Source organism: Cygnus olor, chromosome 17, assembly GCF_009769625.2.
Source record: "Cygnus olor isolate bCygOlo1 chromosome 17, bCygOlo1.pri.v2, whole genome shotgun sequence".
Lineage (NCBI taxonomy): Eukaryota > Metazoa > Chordata > Aves > Anseriformes > Anatidae > Cygnus > Cygnus olor.
The window spans coordinates 1,601,948-1,622,124 of record NC_049185.1 but is presented as its reverse complement, the minus strand read 5'-3'; the positions used below and the strand labels follow the sequence as shown (position 1 = coordinate 1,622,124).

Here is a 20,177-nt window from a genome sequence, read left to right as displayed (position 1 = left end):
GAGAGAAGTCGTGTCCCTGCTTTTCCTTTGCCTCTCCGCCTACAGCTCCTCATGCTGACGGCTGGGCTCCCTTTCTTGCCGTGCCTGAGGTCCTCTGGATTCAAGGTGTTACTGGGGAAGGTCAAAGAGAACGTTGTAAGCACTTCGGTGAATGGGGAATTGTGTTCTGCAGCAGTGCGATGTGTCAGCACGGAGGCAGCAAGTGAGAATTAAGTGACAAGGTTTCAGTATTCTTTTTTTTTAAATCAGAGATTATAGGGGCGAGTTTCTTAATCTGTTTTTCAGAGCGTGTTTGCAGTGGTTGGATACTCTTCTGTTATTTTAAGGAAAGGCTCTGGTACTTAAGGACATGGTTTTGTGGGTGACGTTGGTGGAAGGGGGATAGTTGGACCAGATGATGTTGGAGGTCTTTTCTAACCTTAGTGATTCTGTGATTCTATTTCACATCTGTTCTTTATGTGTAGTACAAGAAGATAGGTCAAATTAAAGAAAAAAACAAAACAAACTCTTCTGATTTTTTTTGTTCTCCAGAAGAAGATAGTTATGTTAAGTCTCATTGACATTTTTAAATTGATAAACTCGTGTCTGTTGTCCATTTCGCAATCCTCTGGAGTTTTATCAGTGTATAGAGTGCTTAGAACTTATATCCCATTTGAGAAGAAAAATATTCTGTTAAGCAATTTCTCCCTTTTCATAGCTACTTCGGTGTCTGTAGAAAAGTTTACATGCTTGTGGCCTTTATTTACCAGCCTGGCACCACACCGGTGCTTATGTGTAGGAATGGAGTGCTACTGGTCCTCTTCAGCAGCTCCTTGGTGCTCTTCTACTGGTTATGATTGGTGTTAGAGAGGCAGCAGATGAAACACTACCCACAGAGGGCCAGAAGAGGACTGGAGAAAACACCACACACAGCAACCTCGAGAGAAGAAGCTGGAGGGTGGAAGGCAGGGCTGAGGAGCTTAGCAGGGGGGTGAAATCTCAAGGGCTCTTTTGTTTTTTAAATCTTTTTATTTTTTTATTTAAAAAAAATTTTTTTTTTTTCAAAATTATTCAGCTTTTTTCCCCACTGGTGAGGATAGAAGACCATTCCTTTCCAACAGGCACTAATAGGAAAATTCAGAATGGGTTAAACCGCAGATGTTCAGCATCCTGAGAAACTGGCTCTTTTCTTTTAAGCTAGTGAAGTAATGCCTAAAATACGGTGCCTTCTAGATATGGTTCTGCAAAGTGTTCAAGGACCACCTTCGAGGATTCACAGGTGATACTTGGCAAGGGATGCTATCAGTGTACGAGGGTAAGGTTCTGACTTAGTGTTACACATCATCGGACAGAAGGCTTGCCAAATTCTGCCAGTATTTCGTACCAAAATCATAGTGACATTCCTCACAGATTTAATTAACGGTATGGTTCGATTTCAAAACAAACTCATCAAAAAGTGAATCTGTGTTTTTACTCCTTTCTTCTAGCTTTAAAATTAGCATGGGTTAAACTGAACTTTCGTATTTAGTCTGCTGTACCACAGCAGCAGACCTGACCGGCCAGCAGGTGTTGAACACTCCTTTACAGCATCTGCTGTGCTGAAATGCTCCCCAGCTTTTACTGGCCGACAGGCAGCCTTGGTAAGCATGAAGATGCTCTGTTCTCTCTTACTGACCTCAGCTTCGGCTTTTACCTTTCAGTGACAGCCAGAGTCCTGGAGGGAAGCACGTGGCATGCATTGCTGCTGAATCCCAGGCTGGGGGTAGCTGCTGAACTGTAGAATTAAAGTACTGGAGCGAACCAGTTAATTTCTCACGCCCTCTGTGTTTTCCATTCTGATCTTTCAAGTTATGCACTGCTGTTCTTTTTGTTCTTTCCCTTTTCAGGCACCAGAGCAATGGAGCAGTTATTTCCCGCTGTGGACAACCCGAGGTCAGTTGGTGGGGCTGGAGGAATGCAGATGACGAGCACCTTGTCCAGTCGGTAGCCAAAGCCTGTGCCTCAGATTCGAGGTCCAACAGTAACAAACTAATGAATGGAAATTGTTCCAGAGATTTCTCCAATGGAGGAGACCTCTCTGATGTGGAATTTGGTAAGTTTGTCACAGTACTTTTTCTGTAAAAGGCAGAGCTTTTGGAAAAAGCTTAATCTCCTCTATGTACTGTAACAGATTCAATCCCTTTTGTTTAATGAGGCATTCTCTGATTTCTGTGTGCATGTTGCATATAAGCTGTGGGGCTTGAGTGTATCATTGTTGTAACTGATGTCAGAAGTATCCCTTCAGTTGCATATTCTCTTCCCCAGATTCCTCCATCTCTAATGCTTCGGGAGCAGAGAGTTTGGCAATACAGCCTCAGAAGCTTTTGATCTTAGACGCACGATCCTATGCAGCAGCTGTGGCGAACAGAGCCAAAGGTGGAGGCTGTGAGTGCCCAGGTAAGCAGCGTTTCTTCCCATTTTCCTATTAAGTTAATCAAAAAGATTTGCTCAAATATAATTACACTGATATACTTCAGTACTGTGTATTCAACAGGCTGCGTAGATGCAAGTGCTGTTCATCTGTATGAAAGTTCTGGGCCATTGCAGCTATCTCACAGCCCTTCAAAAGGACAGGTTTATCTGTTCCTTTGAGTTTGTTCCTCAGAGCATAAACCAGCTGGCAACATTATTCAGTATATGGTGAACTGTGTGGAATGTATTTATTATCTTTCTCTTTCTCAATCAAATATATAAACTAGAGTGAGACAAACAGATCCAATATGCTAATGTCTGAAAAACCTGAACAAACTTTTAAAGTCCATTAGCTGTAAAGGACAGTCATAGTCTAGAACGGTTATGCAGAAGACAAATTTTCAGCAATCGTTGTAAAGCTGAAACATTTTTCAGCATTTATACTATAACCCAAAGCAACTGAAATCCTGATTGATCTTGCATTTGTAATATATTCACATTTATCACTTTCTTTGTTCTTTGGCACATGTAAATTGTTGATGATATAAACAAGATATTATTTTATGGTCACAGTTGGATGTGAATACAGCCTGTTAAAATTCCATAGCTGGAGAATCTGAAAAGAATACCAGACAGAAAAATCATCAGTAAGATAACAAAAACTATTTCGGCCACGTATTCCTGTTTTGTTTTTTACTGCAATTGCTTCACTTTGATAAATAGCCACCAGAAGGAAGAGATGAATTTTCCATTTAACACCTCGCAATGACTAAATAACTCATCATCATCACAGAGAAAAATTTCAAAACAGAAAAGCGAGGTATACAAGAAGTTTAATATTTTTTTCATATATATTGATTCTTGAATTCTCTGTAGAAATTTTCCAAACAGCTTAAGTGTCACCTTTAATAAATTTGACTTGCATTAAGTACATCCTTTTTGCTGATACATTTTGTCCAGGTATTGCCAAGTTTGCTTCTCTCAGTATAAAAAAAAAAATCTCAGTTATGTTGTGTTTTATATAAAATATTATTCAGTAAAAAAGACAAAAAAAACTTAGATATTCTGATACTGTCAGTCACTTTGGACTGGAGTTACCTATTTTATCCCTAACAGGATGTTTCTGGTTTGGGCAGAATTTGTTGGGCATTTAAGAAATCAAATGATTCTTAAATGATTTTAAGAAATCAAATGATTTCTTAAAATAAATATTCTATTTTAAAAGAGTACTGGATTTTCTTTTACAAGCAGTCAATATCCAGTGTTCTAAATCCTGACTTTATTTCTGTCGTAGGAAAGATCATTTTATTGCTATCATGTCATCATTTTTGTGCAAAGAAGCACTGATACAGAGCAAAGCTAGGTCTAGGAGTGACTAGTTAGTATTTTTCTGCAGCTTCTTGGGTGCTCCCTCTAACTAGTGGCCACTGTCTGTACTGAAACTGCTTCCCCAGCATAGCCAAGTTGCTTGAGTACATATCATGGCAATGTCTGAAGGAAAGCTCAGTAATTCCATTTATCTTCTACTTTCCTTCAAGTATTTCTCATGTATTGCTTGTTCCTCGTAATAGAAAAACTCAAAATAAAGCAGCTTTTTGGAGTAGTTAAGAAAGCGAAAATGTAACTTTTATGAAAATATAAATTAGTTTACCAAACTACAGAGCATCCATAAATTACCAGTTAAATATTTTTATGCTTCTCAGTCTCTTGAAGAACATTCTGTAACCCCTAGTGCAGCAGTATCACTGTTCCCATAGGTTTGTACTCTGCTTTTTGTAATGTGAAGCAGCACACTGAAAACAAATACAGAAACACTTTGCTGTTTCCTGTTTTGCTTGTTTTGTTGTAATGCCTGGAATACCTGCTGAAGTCCAAGCGCTAGTTTTTCCTTACAGAATATTTGTAAACAGATTATTTCATCTGTCCACAGCACCAGAGGTTTGTTTTTATGAAAAAGCTTCTTTTAGAAATTAAGCTAAGTGCAGTTTTCAGTTTCTTCCCTCTTTCTTGATATTTCCCTACAGAGTATTATCCAAACTGTGAAGTAGTATTCATGGGAATGGCAAACATTCATTCTATCCGGAAGAGCTTTCAGTCCCTGCGTTTGCTCTGCACGCAAATGCCAGATCCAGGAAAGTAAGTGGATGTTCGGTGTTTTTGGCATTTCTTACATCTTTCTGTAACCGCATTCTTTTGCTGCTGTTTTGTAAACTGAAATGCAGTGGGTTTTTCCCTTATTGACTTTCCTGTGTAAAAAATGGTAAGCTGTATTTTTCATTTCCATGGAATTTGAGCTTTTGTTGGATTGTTGTCACTGAAGAGAATTTAGAAAATTAGATCTGGGATTATAATTCAGCCCTGAATTTTGATCCCAGAATGTTACTACTTTCATGTGTGCTTCTGAGTGCTAGCACTTAGTCTAGCCTGCTATTCCCAGATCTTTAATCTTTGCAGCCTGGCTCTCCTTCAGAAAAAATCTAGTGGTGTTCCATGTATTTCATGCATTTATAGTGTCCTTTCAGGGAACATAACCCTCCGGTGCTATGGGATAATTAGCCTCTAGTTGGCCCACCACCTCAGGAGCCTCTGAGGTTGGGTCTTCATTAGGACACCGTAGTTTCACCAGTCCTGTTTCTCCTACCAGGTCTCTCTGCTTTGAACTTGTTGCTGATTGTCACTCAAATGGCCATGCTTACTGAGCTGAATCTGAAAACCTTCATACTGCTCTGGTTCTTTAGATACCTACTGCACACCTTGGAAAGCCTGGCAGTAGTTGAGATGTGGGTGATACCAAAGGCACCTCAGGTTCCAAACTTTCCTTGCAGCACAGAGTTGTCCTGGGGATATGGCAGAGTCCCAAGATCTGCCACTGATACCAGAAGTGCAGGGTAATCTGAATCCTCAGCTCCAAAGAATGGAGTCAATAGAGGCTGCTGAAAGTAGCGGTTAGCAGCAGTGCTTGTGCTGGCCATTGGTGGGGATGTGTTGTACTGGGCAAGTTTTTCTTCCTGCAAGTTGTGTGCAGCAAGCCACGTGCCACAGACCGGCTGTTCCTCAGGTGGGCTGCACAGCTGTGTTTCTTACAAATCCAGGAAAGCATAGATATAAATGAAAAATATTCGAGAATGACATTCACAGTTTATTCAAATACAAATTGAATCACGGTTGTGCTTTGATTTGATGGATTCAGAGATCCAAACCTGGAAGCATTTTAAAAGAACAACAGTTGTCCTCGTTTCTTCTCCTCTAGTTGGTTATCAGCTCTGGAAAGTACCAAGTGGCTGCAGCACTTATCTGTGCTTCTGAAGTCTGCGCTACTCGTGGTTCATGCTGTGGACCGAGACCAGCGACCTGTCTTGGTGCACTGCTCCGATGGCTGGGACCGAACCCCCCAGATAGTGGCGCTGGCCAAACTGCTGCTAGATCCATATTACAGGACCACAGAGGTTTGTAAACCATCGGTTAATGCATGAAGTGGTTATCGAGTTTGGGTTCTTTTCCAAGGAAGTCTGTAAAAAAATAATTACAGGTTTTTTCACTAGAAGAAGTACCAAAGCTAGCAGGAGTTAACAGTAGTCTGCAGATACAGTTACATATACTTGTAAATAGAGTCTGTAATTCAGGAGCAGATTATATTTTTCCCTTTTGCAATAACTGCCTAGTCGTGGTCTGTGCTTCTCTGTATTTAGTGTAGGGATATAGAATACAGAGTGCTTCTGGCACCATTGCAGTTTCTCAGACAACTGTTGATACAAAGCTTTTCTCTTTTCTAGATTTCTCAGCTGCATATTTTTCCAGTTTCATTTTTTCATTGTCCTTTGTTGCTTAGGTATAATTCAGTTGATTTTTCAGCCTGGTTTTTCTTCTATCACTTTTCAGCACTGTGGGATATGTGATGGCTGGGTTCCATCTGCCAGCCCACATGCAAAATGTCTTTGTTGTCTAGAACAGAAGCATGTGTCTGAACACTGTGCTAAAAACTGCTGATCAAAACCTCAGACACATAAGTACCAGCAGTTTAATGTAGCAATGCCTTTTGGAGGAAACTGTGGAGTCTTCCTCAGATCCTTTTTCACATTGGTTTTAGAAGTCAGTGTTTATCAGGTCAAAACATACTGCTCTGTCTTCAGCACAGAACCTCCTCATAGTTCCTACTCAGTGTTGTCATTCCTGTTCAAAGTGCAGAGTTCCTCTATACATGTCTTTTGCCTGCCTTCCTTGTCCCTACTGCATCAGAGGACGCCATATACTGTAGCTGTCTGCACAAGGATCAGAAATGTTTAGAAAAATGAGTCTTCATCGTTGTCACATTTCAGGCTTTACAGCTATCAGCTTTTCTTTGTTTTAAGTTACAACCATTGACTCAATAGACGTGCTCTACAATTTTTCTTTCCACTAAGAAGCAAGGCCTTCCTAACACGTGGTAGGGTTTAGGTCCTGTAAGACTAGGTGTCACGTCCAGGTGCTCAGCTAGGCACTAGTTTTGAAATGTGCTTTGCCCTTTTAGTTTGCATGTCCTGATTTCATTGCGCAGCATTTCATGTTGCAGAGGCATTAGGTAAAGTAGAAAAGAAGTGATGGGGCTAATGCTGAGGGGAAGTCAGATGGAGTGCGGACCCAGCAATAAGATGATTCCCACGGGTCTTGGATTGTCTTAGAAAATTGAACCAAAGAAAAAGAGGAACTTTTCATCTGTACTCTCATTTCTGCAGGGTTTCCAGGTGCTAGTGGAGACGGAGTGGCTGGATTTTGGCCACAAGTTTGCAGATCGCTGTGGCCATGGTGAGAATTCGGATGACCTAAATGAGCGCTGCCCAGTGTTTTTACAGTGGCTGGACTGCGTCCATCAGCTCCAGAGGCAGTTCCCTTGCTCTTTCGAGTTTAACGAAGCATTCCTTGTGAGTTGTGGCTTGAGAGATTGCTGTTTTATAGACTGCTTCTAAACCAGTACCCAGTACTAACACACTAAAGAGCTGTGAGGGGTTTCTGATTTTCCCATCTGTCTGTGATATGCTGCAGCCTGATAAAGGAAATGGGAAAACTGCCCTGATACAACAGACCTTGTATGCTTCCTGGAGCTTGATATCTGTTCACTCTTAAAACAGAAGTAGGACCCTTCAGGATTTCTTTTAAACTTTAAATAAATAAATAAATAATATTAATTTCATAGTTTCACCTAGGAGGTGCTGAAATAAGTTCAGTATAATGCATCCACACAACATTAAAAAAAAAAGAAATGTTTACTGGTGATATAAACTTCCCCCTAGTTTGATCCCATTTTGAGTTGAAGATGACTCCTCTGAAAACAACCCCTGTTTTACCTTTCCATTCAGCTTTTGTGTTTCTGAGCTGAAAATGTGTTTAGCTGTGTTTATTTTCTTTGGAATTGGACAGCTCTCCTATTAGAAATTGGCCTCGGACTGTCAAAATCAGTTTTCAAGGCCAGAAAGCAGGTTTGTGGGAAAGTGGCAGTCCCTGACTGCAGAACTAGTAATCTGAAGACTGAAAGCTTTTATGGAGTGTCTGATCCACTGAGAGATTTAAAGCATGTTCCTGTGAGTGTAGCCGCCTTGCATTACCACTTGCCAGCTCAGCCATGGAACAGAGTTTATGTCCGGTTCGAGCTTAGCTCAGCTGTGAAATAAGATACGTAAGCTTATAACTGGCTTCAGAGCTCGCTGCTAATCTACAGGAGCTACACGTGAACATACCCGTGGTGGTCTTGCCACCTTCGAGCAAAACCCCTAGCTGTTAGTGCACAGTCACGGGGACTACTGGGACTATTAGGTTCATGTCAAGCTGTTTGGTCAGACCACAGAATAGAGTGACTAACAATCCAGATGTGTGTGTTGCGGGCGTTTATGCCGACACAGAAATTAACACTTTTCCCTGCTGTTCTTTGCCTGCTGCATTAGTGTTTTATAACAGAGGTATTGGGCTTCCTTGCCTGTCCTCCTGGTTTGTGAGTTTTGAACTGGCAAGACTTTCAAACTTGAGTGTGAACAAGTATTTTGTCTTTATTTTGTATACTTTTTCCTTGACTTTTTAGCTACGACTCTAAAAGATGCCTCTGTTCTTGAATCCTTTTGCAATTAATTTATAAGGAGACATGCAAAAAAATTCAGGTATATTTGTATGTCAGTCTTTGGGAAGGGGTGTATTGCCCTGCGAAGGAAAGATTTCTTGCTTCTTAAGCATTAAGCCTGATATCTTCTGCCGTATGACTGTATTTGTATTGGTCTCTGCAGGTCAAATTGGTGCAGCACACCTACTCTTGCCTCTTTGGTACATTCCTGTGCAACAATGCGAAAGAGAGAGGAGAAAAACACACTCAGGAACGGACCTGTTCTGTCTGGTCTTTGCTGCGGGCAGCAAACAAAGCCTTCAAAAACCTGCTCTACTCCTCCCAGTCTGAATCTGTATGTATCCTTTAATCCCTACCACATGGGAGAGTCCCTCAAAGGGGACTTGCAAGTATAATGTTTTCAGAAGTGTGTGCCTTAAGGAGATACCCAGGCTGTAGCAGTGGGACATCCTGTGGGTTCACTGGCACCAGGAATGCAGCGTAGAGATGGTACACATTTCTGGAAATGCCTCAGCTCTCCTCCTCGATATTTACAGTTGGACGCTCTGTTCGGTCTTGTGTTTCAAGTCTTGCGTTAGGTCTGCTGATATTTGAGGAATGTCAAATGCAACCTCAGAAATTTCTCTGTGCTAGAGACACATTTTCTGTAACTAAATATTTTGCCTTTTTTTTTTTTTTTGGTAACAGAAAACATTTCTGTTTGACAAATAGACCTTTCTAGAGAACTAAACTATGTCAGAGTGCCATAAAATTGCATACAGACCTAGACACTTTGTCTATATTAAACCTAAATCTAAACAGAAAAAGTAACTAGGATTATTTAGCATATCTGTGTTTCTCTTAATACTTTCACATTTTCGGTTTGGCTTATCCATAGTAATAGCTCACTGAAGCTTCCAGGAAGGGGCTTGCAGTTACCTTTTTTTGGGTATTTGATGAAAGGGCTTGTAAGGGATTTAGACAGAGATGCAATATGGTAGGCATGGCATGTAAACAAACAGTCAATCATCAAAGGTCACCATGACTAGATGGCAAAGACTTTTATAAATATTTAAACGCTTTTTGTTTATAAAAGTATCAGATACCATAAACCTAACTGTAAGGACTATGCAATGTTTTGCATATGATAGACGTGGTTTTTAATTATTCCTCAGAAGAAGATTAAGGCTTGGCTTAGTGGGAAAGAGTTTGTCTACATTTGTTATAAAAAGATAAATTTAATATTCACATCAGCCCTCTGTCACTGTCTGTCTCCCGTAGACACCGTACTTGCAGCCAGTGCTCAGCCAGTGCAGATCCCATTTGTCATTGTGACAGGCAGCAGCAAAGAAAGCCCTTCAAGACTTTTCAGCCTGACATTGTCATTACAAGGGTGGATGTGGATGTGATAGCCAAAAGCATGAGACACTGCAGATAAATACGGCTTGTGAGGATGTTTAGAGCTATGGGGGCATCTAAGTTTTCCCAGAAAATACCAGCAAGTTTACCAGCTCCAGGAGGAGCTCAGAGAGCTTAAAACAGGCAGTGCAGCCAGGCAGTTGTTCTGTCCCTGGGCTGCCTTTACATGCTGTACCCTACAGTACAAGTGTAGCCTTGTGATTTGGCCTGTGTTCTCAGGAATTGGTACACTGGTATACTAAGCTAATTAGGATAATTTGTCTGTCCATAGAAGTTTTGGTAATTTCCTATCTTGTATTCATTTCTTCCTGTTTTTTTTTTTTCTTCAGTGTTTAATAGGTGCCTCACTGAGGTAGCCACATCTGTTCTAAAACCACAGTCATTTAAGAGCAGCATCCACCAAACCAAGCCACCCCACATCCCTCCCTCTGATTCACTTGTTTCTTTGCCGTTCCCTGCTTTTCCAAAAGAAAGTTGCCTGGGAAAACAGTGGAATTGATAGAGAGATTCCAGGTGTTCTTAAATTGAAACACAAAGCATCTTCCACAGTCAAGGAATCCCTTTTAAGAACAAGCTGCCTGTTCAGTAAAAGTATTTCTGCATGTTCTTAATTTTTCACATGTGAGTGCTTCCATTAAAGACAGGGTTAGCTTTGGTGAATTGGAGCCTGTAGAAAGAGGTTATTAGTTCAGCTCTCATATGGCGCACTGTAACACAAAGTACGAGGAAATCTCTGCGCTAACAATGGGCCACTGAATTCTTCAGCAGTTTAAATTGCTCAAAAGCATTATTAAGGTGTAGATTCACAGAGAGCACATTGCAGTAATTCATTCACGAGAAGTTGAAAGCCGGCATTGTTATGCCTCAGCCTCCGCCTCTGAAAGAGTAGATAATTATATATCCAAGTGCAGCTGATTAGAAATGCCATAGCTGCTCATTGGCCTTCAGAGGTATCTAAAGATCTAACAAAGCTTCCCAGCTGCAAACCTGAATAACAAACCAGGAGTGCCCCAATCAGATGTGAACATCTTTTTGCACTTTGGGAGCAAAGAGTTGCAGTTTCTGAACATTGTGTGTGTTTTCCTCTCTCAGGTGCTGTATCCAGTGTGCCATGTGCGTAATTTAATGCTCTGGAGTGCTGTTTACCTGCCGTGCTCTTCCCCCTCCACACCTGCTGATGACACCTGTGCCCCATACCCTGTTCCAGGCTCTAACCCTGAAGATCAGCCTCTGGGCAGGTGAGCCTAGAGCCCAGAAATCCCATCCTGTAAAGTAAGATCAACAGAGAATATTGTGGGATATAAAGAGGAGAATACTTGTTGTGGGAGGGAAGTATTTTTCACAGGCTTTTTTGTGGGGCTGTTTGACTGACCGAGAGCAGTCTTTCCTTGTTTGTTTTGAAAGCTTTTAAGTTTCAGAGGTCATAGCGTAACAAATACATTGAATCAGAAAGAAGATTAGCAAGTAGAATGAAGCCCTGGGTATTGCATAGCTTTGTGAGATTCCTCATATCCTTGTGGGATATGAGCTTTTATTTGGCTATCTTGAATTTCAGTTCTTTTTCTGTGTTGCATAACTTTCTTTGCTTTTTTTTTTTTTTTTTTTTTTTTGTAAAATGATTCTGAACACATGTTAATTAGGAGGTGTGACAAGACTGTAAGCATTTGCCCTTTGTGGTAAAGGGACTGTTGTGGGAATGTTTGAAGTCTGATTCAACATATTTTCCTGATGGCAAACAAAAAAAAAGTACTGAAGCAACTTTGCACTACAGATGGTCAAAATGTGCTCCTAAATAATACCTCACAGAAGTCCATTAATTAGCAGATTGTTGCTGTCCTAATTGTGGGGGGAGTTTTTAAACCATAGTAGCTGAACATAAAAATTTTAAAAAACAAAACAAAAAAAAAATCCCTGAGTTTGGATTCTGATTATTTGTACTTTTATAGGTTACCAAAGACAAGATCATTTGACAATCTGACGACAGCCTGTGATAGCAGCATGCCTACAACCAATCGACGCAGTAGCGACCCCAGCCTAAACGAGAAGTGGCAAGAGCACCGCCGGTCTCTGGAGTTGAGCAGCCTCGGGAATCCCGGGGACGATCCATTTGATGGAGACAGCCTGAGTAAACAAGGCAGGGCTCTGGTTGGAGCAGAGCTTTCTGTTGCAGCCGGTGTGGCAGAGGGACAGATGGAGAACATTTTGCAAGAGGCCACTAAAGATGATGTTGGTCTGGAGGAGCACTTAAGGGGCAGCCTAGAGCCAGCAGGTAAAGTGGATGAGATTGCCCTGGAGAAGGAGAAGAGGACTGAAAATCTGCATGGGTATGTCAGTGACCTCTGTGAAAAGACGGAGGTGGATAGAGGTATTGTCATGAACAATCCACATCCAATATCACAAGGTGCTTCTGAGCTTAGAGGACACCAGGATGAACAGACTGATCTCAGTAACACTATCCAGCAGTTACCTCAGGTGAAAGGACTATCGACTGTTCCTTTGGAGAGTTCTGTAAACAGAGACACTCAGAAGAACACGGAGGAAGGTGTTAGCAAGGTTGAAGGAGAAGCAGAGAGCCTGTACAGCACATCGCAGGCCAGCCTTCCGTTACCTCTTACAATCCCACCCGAGGCAAGAACATCCAACATCGAAAGTTCTACGGAAACCTTAACAGAGAGTGAAGCCAAGCAGGAGCTGATTGCTAAGGGTCCGTGCCACAGACCTCACCCGATCAACAACAGTGCTGGCGAACTCTCGCGAACTATTGAGAACAGGCCAGAGGGGGAAAGCATGATAGAGCTTCAAAAACTGAGCACAAAAGCACATAGGACTTCTGGTAGCAGCAGCACGCACCTCCCGATGCCTTCCCCTTGTGCCTTGCCTTTAGCTGAATGTAAAGATGAGATTGTCTGTAACGGAGAGCTGGAGCCCGAGAACAAGATGACCGAGAAGCCCGTGGGGTTTAGCATCATGCAGAAATACCACGCGACCAACGGGCATTGCGTGAACGGGGAGGACGGCAGGATCAAGGCCTCTCTGAGTCGGCAGGTCTCCGCAGCTAGCTGTAGTTCCGCGCAGTTTCACTTGCGGAACTTGCACCAAAAATGGCTGTTTAGCCATCTGGGGAAGCAGCAGGCAGCCAGCAGCCCAGACCAACCTGCCAGAAGTCACCTGGACGATGATGGGATGCCCGTCTACACCGATGTTATCCAGCAGCGCCTGCGCCAGATAGAAACCGGGCATCAGCAAGAAGTGGAGACCTTGAAGAAGCAAGTGCAAGAGTTGAAAAGCCGGTTGGAGAGCCAGTTCCTGAACAGCTCCCTGCGTCTCAATGGTGATTATGGAGACGAAGTGGTAAGTGAGGTGGTAATTGGGCCACTGCTGGAAACAGCGGGCTAGTCGGTCACGTTCTGGATCTCGCCATATTGTCAGTTCAGGGCTCATCGGTCAGGCGGTGATTTTTTGGCCGTACAGAGTTTTAGAAACCTGTCAAGGTCATTCTGGAAAGGGGCAAACAACTGGTTGGAGTACTTGGCAACTAGCATTACTGATGACTAGTATTTTCACTGTATTTTGGTTCGACCATGGATATAGCAAAGGTTTATTTCAAGAAGCGTGTTTTGCAGCGTGCCTGCACAAAACTAGACATACTTAAGATACCTGCATTAGCCTTATTCCAAAACACTACTTGTTTTCCTTTTGTTTTCATACATGGGAAAGACCCTTTTCTGAGGATGTGAATGTCATTTACTGGGGCAGGAATGCGGGACTGCTCTCTGGGTGCTTTGCAGCTTAGGGTAGGAAGGAGGCAGCAGTGGCTGCATTGTTAGCTCCGAACCATGAAGTTCAGGGCATCCCCTTTTCAGATGGATGGCTTGCTCAAGGCTTGTAAGCCGGAATGAATTAAGAGCTTTTGTGACAGCCGTATGTCAGCAAGAGATTTTTCTTAACAAACTGAGAATTTTAAGAGAGCCTCTGAACTATGTTTGTAATTTTACTTGGAAGTGTTTAAAATTAACAAAGTTAAGAATAAATCCGAGGTGTGACTCAAATCCAACGTGCTCTCTGTAGCATGCTTAAATGATCTGCGTAGTTGCAGCTGCAAAGGAAATCTAAAAATCAGAAATGAAATAAGCGTAACTTGAGTACAAGACCTCAAGAGCTAGCACGTTTTTTTACATCACTGTATATGTTGGATTGGATTTTTAAGTTGCCCTAGGTATTTCTCCCCTACCAGTTTTTACCTAGTTTCTCATCTTTTGACTAATAAATAGCAAAACTTCCAAGGACACAGAGTCACTGGCCGCATGCAGTTGGATGTAACACTGATTTGGAGAACAAGCGTACGAGCCTCTCATCCTCTCCAGGCCTTCCAGCACAGAGCAGTTCTGTGCATTGCTGCAAAACTTGTTTTTTCAAAGGGCCAGTGCTATTACTTAACTACAGGAGAAGAAGAAGGGAGAGCTACCTGAGGAAGCAGCTAGGCACGGGAGAAGGGAAGGACATGAAGGGCAAGGTGAGGAGACGCAGGAGAATCTTTGAGTGTGCATCTTCCCGTGTGTCTGAACAGTAGGCAGTGTTGGCCTCTAGCTCCCAAGGCTGACATACAAAAATTTCCTACGTGCACGTTTAATGTGCTTTAAATACCTACAGAGTTGAAAAAATATATTTATATTTGGATATATATAAAGTGATTTCCAACTTCTGTTTGTTTAATTTAATATTGTGTAGAAGTGGCAGAGGTGCTGAATAGTCCCAGGTACATTTGTTGAGAAAAATCCTCCGGGCCATCTTGGCTCTTCACAGAGATAACAGCACTAAGGCTCTTTTGGGGCATCCACGTCAGCCGAGTCTCATTTACATTGGGTGTGGCTTCTTCTGGCGAAAGCTTGGTGTCCTTGTAGAAATTTGATGCTTTGGCTTAATTTACTACACTCCCATTTTGTAAGGGCATTCAGAACCTGCAGGGAGGGCTGGGATGTCCCCTGGAAAATTCATTATTTTTAAGAATCTGATCCCTACCTTCTATGTTTGCCTCAGCGTGCGAGTAACAGGGCTTTCTTCTGCAGCTCCAGAGGTGCCCATTTGTCAGGCACAAAAAGACATAAAATTTCTGCATTATTTTTTCACATAGTTTAAGGACTGGTAGAGATTTATTTAAGCCAGATAAAATACAACACTACCAGGCCAGACTGTATTAAGGAAGCATTATTCCCAAAAAAACTGTACATGGAATATATCTGGCTCAAATTCTCAGTTTCCCGTGCACGATTTGGCTTTTATTTTCCAGAACTTTTGCAGGGATATATGCATTACTTGTATTAGTTTTGAAAATGAAACGGTCTTGGCAAGGAAATGGAACTATGAAATGGGAGCCACAGGTTTTTTGGTTACTCACCCAAAGTGCTGCCAGAATATTGTCCTGAAAGAGGGGAGAACAGATTTTAAATCCATTCTGCCTCACATCATCCTGTCATCAGAGGGTCAGAAGCTGACCTGTTGGGTTTTCTTCTTTTTTCTCTTTTTTTTTTTTGTGATTCACCACCGCACAAACTGCTTCAACGTGTGGCGTTTAGGCCTGGTCAGAGCGGTGTGCCCGCTTTTGCCGCCATGTGTGGGCAGGTGACTGGTTCTGACGTTCACCCTGCCAATGTGGATGTAGCCTGCTCCTCCTCAGCAGGAGGTGCCCTTTCCACTCCTCCCCACGACTGTCCAGTTTTTATTTGTGTGGAAGCAGGAATACGGGAAGGCTCTGTTCAGCTGTGTTTGTTTGCCAACAGACTTCTATACCCGACTCGGAAAGCAATCTGGATCAGAACTGCTTGTCTCGCTGCAGCACAGAGATTTTCTCTGAAGCCAGCTGGGAACAGGTGGATAAACAGGACACAGAGGTACAGACTAAATCCCTGTGAATTGCTCATTCTTCCGGTAGGATGGGATATTCGTAATTCAAATTGTCCTACAGCCTTTGGTCATGTGCCACTTCCTGTGAGCTATCCTCCTCACATTTCACTCATCTCGTACTCTAAATACCAGTACCTGTGCCTATGAGCCCTCTGCTGTCAGTGTTTGAGCTCTTTGAGAAGCTGTGGAAGGCATGGCTAGCCCACAGAGCCCTACGCTGACACATGCGTGGTGAATGTTCTTGGCCTGGATACGTCTACAGCACAGAGAAACCAGGGAATTGGACTTCCTGAGCTCATTTCTGTTTGTCTGAGGGGAATTCGGTGTATCAGTTCTCAAGGGGAAGGTTTCTGTCTTTCTTTCACTACTAAGAACACTGAATTTGTACTCTTAAAATAGAACAAGCACTTCCTCATCGTGCTGTGCTTTGACTTTGTGAGCTCAAAGGAGATGGGTTTGTTTCTAATTAGCTGTACGCTCCCTGATAGATTTGTCTCCTCTTTCTCCCAGGTGACACGATGGCTTCCAGACCACCTCGCTGCGCACTGCTATGGCTGTGACAGCACCTTCTGGCTGGCCAGCAGGAAGCACCACTGCAGGTAACCTGTGCGTCAGCAGAGGATGGAAGGGAGGGGGCGAGGTCGTGGCTTGAATTGTCCCCTCTCCTTTTAAACCAGGACAGGGCTTTATCTTGGCATGAAGTTCCTTTGCCGAGGATGGATGTCAGGGTAGTAGCTTGAGCAGGAGGATTGCATACGCACTTGAAGGAGCCAAGAGCTTTGGGAGAACAGGACAGTTTCTCCTGTTAGCTCCAGTCCATACAGAGTAGATGTTTAAAAAGGCAGACGCGGCATCGACTACACCCTGGCCTAAACAGATCCTGCCTTTTTTTCCTCAAACTGGGTTTGGAGGCAGCTAGCTGTTTAGTTTCTTAAGTGGGTGTAAATAATAAAAAAATACTGGCTTGTCTTCGCAGTCAGTACTGCAGATACACAAATAGCATCTTTTTTCCATTACTGGTTGAAAACCTGCTCCTTTCCTTCTCTAACCATTCTTTCCTTTTCATTAAATTGCTTTTGTGAGAGAATCTGAAAAGACGTGAAATAAAAGTTCTCTGCATTATTCTTTGCCAAACATCTTGGTAACAGAGGCTACGACAGATAATGCAGGCAGCAGGAGCTTAATGAAGAACAGGGGGTAGGGGCCTTTTGATTAGATCATACTCTAAATTTAGAAATCTGAGATTCTGTCTTAGTTATATTTCAAATAAATCCCCATTCCTGGACATGAGAAAACGATTATGAGTACTGTCATTTAAATGAGTGGCAGTTATCTCATTTTGATGCTTCGCTGCTTTTTGAAGTAGTAAATAATTTTACGCACCTTGTGTCTGTTTTATATTTTGCTTCATTTAGTCTCGTAGAGATAAACCAGGGAAGAATGAATTGGAAGTTGAATGGGTTTGATTTTTTTTTTCAAGTTTCATGTTCACTGTGTGTGTGCAAATCCATTTAAGTGTGCCTTACGGCTTCAGATGAAAAGTGTAATTACTAAGCATACAGTGATACACATCTGAAGGGTTATATGAGTCAAAAGGGCATTTTCCTTTGTCCTTTTTCTAGTGGTGTCTGTTGTGAGGTGTACCCATTCGTCATTGTCACCCTCCCTCCTTGCTTCCCTAGGCCGACTGACATTTAGCATCTACATTTCAGTTTCCTAGGCCTGGGCTCTGGTGAAGTCCTAGAGGATGTGTACGCCCTGAATGTGTACACACTGAACACCCCCAACACCATGAGGAGTTAAAATTCAGGGTTTCAAGTTTTGTTGCAAATTTCTCGTTGGTGTCTTTGCTCCTTCATCTTTCAAATGCCTGACCTGGGTTGAGCAGGCCGTCCGTGTAAGCTCCGATTGCTTGTGGTAGAGGCCAGTGAGGAGTGGCGTCCTAGCCAACAACACAACCAAGTATTTTCTTAGTGTGCACTTTCATAAAACCCAGTATAAGTCTGCTCTCCATCTTATTTGAGACTGAAAATGAGTTGAAAACCACATTTTCAACTTGAGCACGATAAAAACTATCCAGCTTCTTTCATTGCCTCTATTTACTTCTTTTGCTAGTTCCCCTCTGAGCTCTTTCTCCCCTCCTTGCAGGGACATTGAACGTGTTGATCAAATCTGGTGAGCATTTACAACAGCCTCTGTCTGTTGTCTGTCTGCATTTTCTTGGTAACTTCTCCAAACTAACTCGGTCTATTCCCCATTTTTCACTCGCCTAGAGATCACTAGAAATAATGTGGGCGGCTAGCACAACCTATTGGATGTTTAGATTCATATAAACAGGCTTCTCTTTCCACAGAAAGGCATTTAGGGCTTGGCTTTTGGTAGCTTGAACTGTGATGTGGATTACACTAACACTCACCACCAGTAGGTCGTGTGTTTGAGTAACAGAGAATGCTTCGGTTCTAACTGGGAAGAGGCTGTCCTTCAAGTTTAGCCATCATGCATTTAGTTTTGATTCTTTCTCTTTTTGCCTGAATTTTGGGAGAGGTCAGCATGTTACCAAGCAGTTCTAGCGTAGCTGTGCAATGTGTCGACAGAAAAAATTGCCACTGATTTTAGAAGGACTGAAAGTACTGTGGCAATAACAGGTAAAGCAAGGCTGGTAGAGAGCTACTGTCAGAAAAAGCTAGATGAACACCCATGAGTTAGTAAGAAGAGGTATTGGCGGTATGATTTTAACAGTCAGCCGTCCTCAAAGGGGAAAGTTCACTTCTCCAGTGTTGTTAACATCTCTCTTAATCTCTCAAGCAAGGCAGCAGACCACTGGGACAAAAAGAGAGAGTGGTTCGGGGCTTTCCGAAGCTCAGGGGAGAGCAGTTATAGAACACTGTCCTCTACACAGAGAGACAAAACAACAACAACAAAAAAACAAGCGTGTGTTAGGAAGCTGGTGAGCTACAACAACCAGATATTTGTTTTAATCCCTCTGGTTGTTTTCTGACCTCGTCCATCTGCAGTAAGTTTCTGCAGGGGAATTGTTCTTTGAGCAGCAGAGATGCTTTTCCGCAGGGTGTTTCTGTGTAACACCTCACGGAGTTGTTTTCACTCCTGTTGTTTTTTCTGATAGTCATTCCTAACAGGGTCCTTAAGAAGACTTCAAAACCACTGCAAAACGGCTAGCCATTGTGAGTGTCCTACTGCTGGGGTTATAGCTTTGAGACCAGGAGCTGCTGTGCGGAGCTGAGAAAATTAGCCCATTGAAGTGAGAAATGGGATTTCTCTGCTGCCTCTTTCCCCGTCATTGACCAGCACTCGGGAATCTTGTCTCTTGGCAATGAAGGATTAATCAAAGCTGCTGGGTGTAGGCAGAATTTTGTGTCAGTCTTTTGGCAGCAACAAATCTTTTCCAGCTCACATAGATAATGGCAGAAAATTCTGATGCCAAAGAGTTAATGAAAAGGGCATCAGGCTTGGAGGTAAACTTGCACACTTAGGTCCCTGGGGTGCTGTTCTGAGCTCCTTACAAGAATTGATGAGGTTGGAGGATAGGGCGCCACAGCGCTCCTCGGGCTAGCTTGATCAGCAGCAGGTTTGGAGGGGGGCTGCAAGAAGAACGTAATTATTTTCAAGACTTAAATCTTCTCCCCGCCTCCTGTGAGGTGCATGCGCTCGCGTGCCTCCACCAGCTGACACTTGACCAGAATGAGACTGCTCACCCTCCCGCGGCGTGACTGTCCCCGAGCATGACGTGCCTGGCTGCCCGCCCCGTGGCTTTGCATGATCCTTGTTGACTCCGTTTCCTTTACGCAGAGGTGGGGGACTGCTGGGAGCACCTCAAAAGGAACTGCGCAGCCGGGGCAGCGGGACGATTGCATCAAGCAAAACTGGTTTTATTTTTTTCATCTGTTCCATGCTTAAACCTTCCAGCAGTGCACTTGAAAGAAATGGAAGAAAATGTGTCTGTGCTGGTACTTACCAGCACGCGCTTTTAGAAGAGTAAAGGAGCAGAGACTTTTTCCTCCTGCCAGGACTGCAGTATCCAGTATGTCTTTAATGCAAAGCTGGATCAGTGATGTGAGCAGGGGCCAGAACACCACATCCCCCACATCCTTACGGAGGAAGGCTCTTTGTTTGCTGTCCCTCTCTTTTACCCGCGTGCCCACAAGGTAGCGGTGACAGCACTGAGCAGCTCCGAGTTCTCCTGCAGGTCAAGGGAGATAGCTTAGCCCCGTTTCGTGGAGGGGTAAGTTCCCTCCAGTTTGATGCAGGACGATACTGCGCAAAAGAGCAGTCACTGTAGAGATGGTAAATGATCTGTAGTTCTCTACTGTAGCTTGCTTTGTGTTCCTTTGTGCTGTCCCTACCT

The 20,177-nt window shown here is 43.0% G+C and overlaps 1 protein-coding gene across 14 annotated transcripts in view; it reads left to right on the top strand.

Annotated features, from left to right (window-relative positions):
* MTMR3 (myotubularin related protein 3) overlaps positions 1 to 20,177 on the top strand; it is an 84,461-nt gene that overhangs the window by 58,341 nt on the left and 5,943 nt on the right. For 8 of the 14 annotated variants that reach the window (XM_040577731.1, XM_040577734.1, XM_040577726.1 and 5 more), the window contains 11 exons: positions 1,866 to 2,071; positions 2,284 to 2,415; positions 4,455 to 4,566; positions 5,681 to 5,876; positions 7,143 to 7,328; positions 8,679 to 8,849; positions 11,006 to 11,151; positions 11,860 to 13,264; positions 15,691 to 15,801; positions 16,325 to 16,413; positions 17,963 to 17,989. In XM_040577731.1, coding sequence (XP_040433665.1) covers positions 1,866 to 2,071; positions 2,284 to 2,415; positions 4,455 to 4,566; positions 5,681 to 5,876; positions 7,143 to 7,328; positions 8,679 to 8,849; positions 11,006 to 11,151; positions 11,860 to 13,264; positions 15,691 to 15,801; positions 16,325 to 16,413; positions 17,963 to 17,989 — 2,781 coding nt within the window. The remainder of the gene's footprint in view (positions 1 to 1,865; positions 2,072 to 2,283; positions 2,416 to 4,454; positions 4,567 to 5,680; positions 5,877 to 7,142; positions 7,329 to 8,678; positions 8,850 to 11,005; positions 11,152 to 11,859; positions 13,265 to 15,690; positions 15,802 to 16,324; positions 16,414 to 17,962; positions 17,990 to 20,177) is intronic. The other 6 variants (XM_040577738.1, XM_040577736.1, XM_040577735.1 and 3 more) reach the window with 3 other exon arrangements.